General features: G+C 46.6%; 1 protein-coding gene across 3 annotated transcripts in view; it reads left to right on the top strand.

Annotated features, from left to right (window-relative positions):
- Nucleotides 1-8,222, top strand: part of LOC307246567 (copine-8) — a gene marked incomplete at both ends in the record, with an annotated part of 103,056 nt that overhangs the window by 38,256 nt on the left and 56,578 nt on the right. Inside the window, 2 exons of one of the 3 annotated variants that reach the window (XM_080022531.1) lie at nucleotides 697-736; nucleotides 6,725-6,801. In XM_080022531.1, coding sequence (XP_079878657.1) covers nucleotides 697-736; nucleotides 6,725-6,801 — 117 coding nt within the window. Of the gene's footprint in view, nucleotides 1-696; nucleotides 761-6,709; nucleotides 6,802-8,222 lie in introns of all 3 variants that reach the window. The other 2 variants (XM_080022532.1, XM_080022533.1) reach the window with 2 other exon arrangements.

Genomic DNA, 8,222 nt, shown 5'->3' on the forward strand with positions numbered 1-8,222 from the left:
TCTCGCTTCACCTCTCTCTCTCATCTAAGATAAGACGAGCTTTCTTACATTGGCATCGCACGTAGTGGGGAAGGGGGGGGGGGGACACACGTCCTCCCAATATTCTATGACGCACGTTGGACGGTGACGTCGACAGGTAAAGGAAGACTGAGGAATCCACCCCCCCCCCCCCCCACCCCCAACCTGAATGCCAGGATTTCCCGCCACCGAACGCGATCGACAAGACTCCCCCGACCCCGAATCTGAAGGACGATACTCTTGCCGCTGATGAACCCAGCCTTCAGTGCAGTTGGATGGAAGACGGCGGGTGGAGGGGAAAAAAGTTACTTACTTCCGATTCAGGAGAAGAAGAAAAATGAATGAAATCCTCTCGTTTTCTGGATTGGAAGTGGAAGGAAGAAGTCTTGAAAATGAAGAGGAATTCTGGAAGGAGCCGGGTGACTAGGGAAATTTGTCTTGCACTTACTGTGTCACGGCATTGCAAACATCAAACATCATCCTAAACACAAGGTACATGCAGCGTCAGTCAATCATTCAGACTCCGTTAATACATACTGTACATTGAAACCTACGTGCAGAGTGCCAGCAGTGAAATTTTACAGCTCCTCAACCCAACACGTGCTCTGCTCTGTTTACTGCCTAACACTCACTCTCTCTCTCTCTCTCTCTCTCTCTCTCTCCCCCCCCGTTCTCCAGGTACGATGTTGACTCAAAGAGCGCCAACCTCTCAAAGCACGTGAGTTGCAAATCCCGCCTTCCTGTCGTCGTTTCTTACGTCCGTGTTGCCCTGCGCGGCGGAAGGCATATCTGAACCCCGCTTATCTGAACTCGGCAGCCGTCCGGGACAAATAGGTTTCCATTTCCGGACGTCTGTACCGCTTGGCCGCGCCTCGAAAGCCGAAAGTCTGCTGTGTGGCATGTTTTCTGGCCCCCGTTACTTAATGTGCCTGACAGGACTCTGGAGCATCCAGGCTACAAATTAGGGGTACAGTTAAAGGTGTGAGTAAGTGGAGGATATTCACCACCTCGTGTCATGGTTTTGGATAAATGTACCTCCCAAAGGTACGACTCATAAGGGAAACTGGGTTTGGTTTTTCCTCACACTGTTGGCGTAGGGATGATGAACCGTTGGTAGTTCACTGAAAGGATCCGAAGGCAATGATGCGAACTAACAGAATCTTTTTGTTGGCATTTGTGTTTGTCTCTGCACAAAATGCTGTTTTGTGTGTGTGTGTGTGTGTGTGTGTGTGCGCAATTTCTATCCCTGTCATTAACTTACATTGGCCTCATGCCATTCACATAATAATTTGTCCATAATAATGAGTGTGTTCTTTATCTACTGAATTGGCACAGCGCTGAATCCATTTAAAGAAATCAAATAAAGAGATATTTTCCATTTGCCCTCTTGCTCAGGGCTTTCTATTTTGAAGTGCGATTAGCCCAGCTGTAATTAGAAGCAACAATGATATGAGAAGCTCTCCGTTGCTACTTAATAAAAACAATATACCGCCACCAACACCACCACCACCACCACCACCAGTGAGCCCCCAGAGCTTTTTATTTGCAGGGGGGGACCGATCCGAGTGTCAGTCAGGGATGGTTCGCCCCGGACAGAGAAGAGTGTTGGAGCTACAGGCTCTACACCACTGAGAATTGAGGTGTACTAATAACTACAGCTGAATAAAATAAGATTGTTCGGAAAAGAAGAGGGGATTTTAATTGTGTGCTACAAGGGAGAGCTTGTGATAGGTGAAGCTGCCCGTCAGCCCCGAATCCCTGGATGGGAAGCGATTGGGCTTCTGCCTTTTCAGCGGCTGGCCAGACTCCACAGCTGTGCACCACTCACTCAAAAAAATATATATATCTTTTATGGGGATCAATATCTTATTACAGCAGCAGTAGCAATTCAAACCATGAATGGCAGTCATGTTATTCTTTGACTGACTCCAAGATACACCTAAAACCCAAACTTAAATTGCCCCCAACGGCTACACCCTGATGTGAATGGTATTTTATGTCACTGCTCTTGATACCCTCTTTCTCAGCAAAGCAGCAGGTGGCAGCTATTGCTCTACTGCCTGGATATGGCTTCAGTTCAGATTTTATCCACTTAATACTCTGGGTCTCGAGGCATTTTTTTCAGGAAATGTGGCTACCGAGTACGGGAGGACGCATAGGATACCAATTAGATTCCTTATACAGTGCAGGCAGTATTTCATGGAAACCTTGGAAGGTTCCTTGGTCACCGTAGGATGCCCCATGAGTCCTTTTTTCAGGGGTTGTTTTTCGTGTAACCTCACAAAAATAGTTACCGAAGAATCAACGTTCACAAACAGGTACCAAGGCGGGCCCGGCGCCACGAGGGGCTATGAGGGGACTTTGCCTCCTCAGTTGTATGTTCTGCCAGTTTCCCAGTTTAAGTTTTATGTAGCTGGGCTGTGGCGATGGTGTGGTTTGAGCAGCCACACCTGACCTTGATCTAGGTGGGGAGAGGTGATCAGTGTGGCTGCATTCCTGTTGCTTGTTGGTTGGTCTAACGAGCAGCAGGTAAAACCCGCATCCCCACACACTCAGGATAGGAGCCGGTGACATGACACGTGCTATCTGCTGCTGGGCTTATTCCAGCTGGCCCACTCTCTACAATAAACTGGTGTCTACAACCCCCGTCTTCTGTGTCTCTGTGCCGGAGGTCTCTGAACACGCTGCGGGTGGCGAGTGTTAGGCGAAACTGCCACAGTAGCCTATAGAAAAATAGCAAAAACAACAAAAATATTGACCGAGATACAAGTGTCGTAGAGACTACAGTGATAAACACCTTATTTGAAGCTTGTTATCTGGTGCAGTCTCTCTTACCACTGCACAGACAGCGTTCAGCGCTGACACCAATTCCACCAATAAAGACTCATTTGGACTCGACCAATGAGGAACGCGTACATCATGAATATCTCGCCAAGAAAATAAATCTGCCGGTCGTCTGGGCTTTCTCTTCTCCCTTTTCCTACCGGCTTAATATAGTAATTTATTCTAAAATATATAGTTTCTCTGTTATTCTCCTGCTGTGACTATAAAAAATAATGCCAGGGCTATTATTTGGGCTTATATTATTCTTTTTTTTTTTATCCAAACTTGACAACTGATATTCGCATTTAAGAAAAAATAAATAAACACACCAAAAAAGGGGGTCTTGTCAGGTTGGGGACCCTTCTCTTAGTCCATATATAATACAGCTGTTTCCAATGAAATCTCGATGCCCATTCACGCTTCAAAAAAAAAGAAACAATAAATACGCCTGCACGTGACTGCACCACTACATTGCCACCCGCAGCATGAAAGAAATGCAGAAACAGGCAGAGCAGGATGATAACCTACTGTTGGCAAGATCTGGCGTCGGGCCAGTACCAAGATGAGAGGACAGAACCTTGTGTTCATGTTTGGTCTTTGTTTTTCGACAAAACCAGCCTGGCCACATAAGCACCTGACACAGGAGCTCAGCCACAAGACGTCCTGGGGGTGTGTTTCACGGAAGAATGGAAGGACTCGGAGGTCACTAGAAAGAGAAAATAAACAAATGCGGATCATGATCCTCCTGTCCTCCTCTCCACATAAGCATCTTGTTTTTATTTCAGTATTCCGAGTGTTATTTTTAGACAACTTATTTTTCGATGAATTTCTATTGTGGCCAGGGTGGAAATGGAAGAAAGAGAAATGACCTTGAGGTGATTTGAACACACACAACCTTCTAATCGTGAAGTCGCACACACACTCCAGCTCATGACTCGCAGTGTGTAACTCGCCAACGTGTTTCCTGCCACACAAACCAGTTATTGAAGGAATGCCAAACTTAATGCCTTGGGGATAGTTACTATGAGCTAACTTTGCCATGAGAGGTATTGTTCAGGTGTGTGAGATAGAGGAGGAATTGGTCCAGCGGTACAGGCCAGGTGTACATGAGGGGGAGACCTGAGGAGTCAAGTAAAAATAAGTCCATCTGGGGAGGTTTTGTCATCTCAACTGGGGAAAGAATAGATAGCACAACAACACAGAAAGTGATTTTGTGAGGGTCTTTCCTATAATGCTTCCGTTAATAGTTGCTCATTCTCATAATTCTTCACAATCTCCTCTTCCCCCGAGGAGAATTCCAACGTCCTCAGCGAGTCTCGGGGTCTCTGATTCAGACTAATAATATCCAGCAAACCTCCATTTCTTATAATAGAAATAGGAAGTGACCAAAGAGGCACTTACTAATCACTCACTTTGCTACTACCCTGAAATCAGGGAAAATTACATATATATTTTTTCTTTGGCATTTCCTGAAGAATCAAATGGTTTCCACTGCCCAGGGGGACCCCTGGGCAGTGGAAGAATATGTAGCAGTAACAATGGGGAGGTGTTATTTCAAGCCTTTTAAACTAAGTGGCATAAGAGGATGGTGACGTCGCCACGTGTACGGTACCTTCAGAAAGGAAGCAAGTCACAGGAAGCAAGCCTTTATTTCGCCATCATGTTCCATTTGTTCAGTGCGGTTCCACGAGCATGGCACATCCAAGCGAATGAAAAAGTTGGTCATAAATAACCCCTTAAAGAAAACTGCATTTCATTTGACGAATAACCGTCAATAGAATAATTTGGATTTTCCATTAAATAATTTTTCGTTTGTTCATTTTATGCCATTGCGATAAGCCTATAATAGTGTTATAATACACATCAACATAATGAAGAAGAGCAATTGCCGGCTGACATTAAGTTATTTTAACATGATAGCCGTGCCACTCTGAAACTGAATGGCCCTTCACATGATCTTTTTTTTATGGCTTTCAGTATCACGCCCCACCCCCCATGGCTTTCTATCTCTTTCTCCCTCCAAATTTCCCACATCTCACATATTTGTCACACATTCAAAAAAATAGCCACCACTCTTTCACCACTCTCTCCTTTTCACTCCTTTTTCCACTTCCTTCTCCCCACCCCCATGCTCTCTCTTACTCTCTCTCTCTCTCTCTCTCTCTCTCTCTCTCTCTCTCTCTATCTCTCCCTCCCTGCCTCTCTTCCTACCTACCTCACAAAATCAATAATCGCCGAGTGGAAGGGATGGGGAGCATTGGCTTACAGGCGTTGCCCACCCCGGGGGGAACGCACCCGCAGAGCCAATCCATTAGGGTGTCTTAGCATGGGAGCCGTAGGCACGCGCACCTGGGGAGCGTGGTGAGAATTATAGACGGGACAGAGGGAATGGTGGTGGAGAATGACTTGGAGATGACACACACACACACACACACACACACCTATACACACATATAAACACACGCACACACACACACACACAGACTTACTCTTAGAAAAGTGGCTGTTTTGCAACCTTATCTTTTACTCCATGCACATGCACATAGAGTACAGTATATAGGCAGACGAGTAGACCGACAACCTTACTGATAGACAGGTAGGTAGGCAGACAGAAAGACTGCAGACAGACATACCAAGCGGCCATGTAGGCTGACAGACAGGAAAACAGTTAAGAAGACAGTCACACCGACAGACAGACAGACAGAGAGACAGGCGGGCGGACAGTGGGACGGAAAGACAGACGTACCGACATTCTGACAGGCGGACAGACACACAAACTAACTGACAGACAGACAGACGGGCAGGTAGACAGACAGACGGACAGACAGACTCGGGAGCAGATGGGCAGAGTAATTACTGTAGACTGGGGAACACATTACGTGGGTGCAGCTGGGAGCATTTCCAGTCACATGTGAGAGACAGTGGCCAATAATGATTGGCGTCCTCTCCACTCCCTGCTGTCCCTGGAGGACAGCCTTTTTATCAATAGCCCTCCGACGCTGGCGCATGTGTGTGTGTGTGCGTGCGTGCGTGTGAGAAATGTGTAATATGTAATATGTAATATGTAATATGTAATATGCAATGTGTAATTGTGTGCGTGCCTTGATGTTTCGCACTGTAGGATTTGACGAGTATGTCGACCTCTCAGCTGCTCTGTTCCTCCGTTCCTTCTTCCCTGTCTCCGTCCTCGCTCTTTGTCGGTGTTTCTCGCAAGCCAAGAGGCGAGCCGCGTCTGGCATTCCCTTCAACCGGGGGGTGCGACGGGGTTGAGCGGGTGAGGCACGGGGAGGTTTTCTTCGAAGAGGACTGGAGAGCGAGGTTGAAGCCGCGTGAAGCTGCCCGTTACGGAGGCAGTTTGGGCGTAGAAAGGGCTTCAGCGCACGGCAGGCCGTTCTCGCGGCTTCATACCGAGTGGTTTGATTTCCTGCACCGGAAACTGTAGTTTTGTTTTGTGTGTATTCAATGGAGTACCACAAAAAAAAAGACACCGCACACTGCTTGCAGCACGGTTGGGATAAATAGGAATTGGGAACTGAAAATCTGTCAAATGTTTTGGAGCTTTTTCGGTAACATCGCCAAAGCAGTGTCACGGCTTGTTCCTTTTACCGCTAACGCCGCTGTGCTCCGACAGGCGAGGACTCTTACCTGTGGGATACCTGTAAGTGTATCTACAGTATATTACCACCTCAAAATCGATTGGCATCTTCTATTCGTAGTTTAATTTCATCCTGTTTTCGGGTATCGCATTATTGAGGTTGTTTCTGTGCATGTCGGCGTTGTACCATTGTACCAACGGAAAAAGGGAATACAGTCTTTTCTTGAAAAGAAGATTTCTCTGTCCTCGGCGAAGGTGTTAAAGTGTCTCTCTCCCTCTTTTCACCAGGACTTTCTGGGTCAAGCGTACTGTACCCTGGGAGAGGTGGTGGGATCGCTGGGCAGTCGCATGGAGAAAGCGCTGGGGTAAGTAGGTCTGCTCACGGCCGAGTTCAACTCAGGACGCGTCTTTCCCTCTTTAGAGCCACTCAAAATAGTTATCGGCTCGGGTTTTGGATGGTTTCAGACTGAATTGTGTCGTTTTGATTTCCGCATCGATTTTTTTTTAAATTGCAATCTCGGTGCTTCGCTTGAGGGTTACGCAGCGCATTTTGCACTTTGATGAAATGTAATGTTTCGGTGTCGGCGCACATCGCGAGTCCCCTCATCTATATCGGCTCGAATGGAATTGTGACCCTTTGTTTCGAAGTAAAATCGAATCGTGAGATCCCGCCCAGAGTTGTTGTAGCCAGCCCCACTTGTTTTCCCGTGGACCCTAATTACCTATACAGTGGTACCTCGACTTACGACTGCATCTACTTACGACTAATCCAAGATGCGAGCGTGGAAATCAGCGGGCGACCTACATGGTGTGATCACGTAGTTCGTGACTTATCGATATTTTTCTCATATTTACTGTTTGTGCTGTGTATTTTGATTATTTTCACCCTTCATGATTTCATAATTTTATATGTGAGAAACTGCTTCGACATACGACTGTTTTAACATACGACCGTTCTTTTGGAGCGGATTACAGCCGTAAATCGAGGTACCACTGTACCATGTTTAGTAGTAGCTGGGATTAGCTTGGCTTTTCCAAGAACAGTCAAATAACATATTCAAGTGCTTTTCACTTCCTTGTTTTTTTTTTCTCCGCACAGTGCTAAAAATAGTGGGACAGCTTTTACAGTCGAGGGGAGAGGCTGCCTGACTTACGAGGCGTCTGCCGCCCCGTTCATTAGCTGCACCGCGGCTCACTGAAGTACAATAGCTGCTGCCGGCTCGTAATTGGACTTTCTAGGGGGTTACTTTCTTGTCTTTTGTTTCTCAGGGAATATAAAATGAGGATTAGTGAGTGCATGCTCGCTAATCAACATTTACAAACGCACAAACACACATGCATGCAGAACCACACACGCACACGCACACGCACACACACACACACACACACACACACACACACACACACACACACACACACACACACACACACAGGTCTATAGATCATGTCTATAGATAGTGTTCATTATAATTGTGAAAACGTGAGTCCTCTTAGCATGTGGCAGCACATGAATATCTTAATTTCCGTGCCCGTTTGTTTGTTACCGTGTGTGTGTGTTTCCGGTGCTTTCTGTGTTTGTCCCGGCGTGTATGTGCAGTATCTTCCAGTGGGGCGGCGCAACAGAGCGGCGGCTTTAACAGATTGATTCCAAAATATACATAATACAATGTTTTGTGTGGGTTGTGTTGTGTGTATTGGGGACAGGATTAAGAAATCATTCCTGCCTGTGGTCATCAACCTCTACAACGCCTCCCTCAGAGAGTCAGACACCCCCTCTCTGTAATCT

Source organism: Zeus faber, assembly GCF_960531495.2.
Source record: "Zeus faber genome assembly, chromosome: 21".
NCBI classification, from domain to species: domain Eukaryota; kingdom Metazoa; phylum Chordata; class Actinopteri; order Zeiformes; family Zeidae; genus Zeus; species Zeus faber.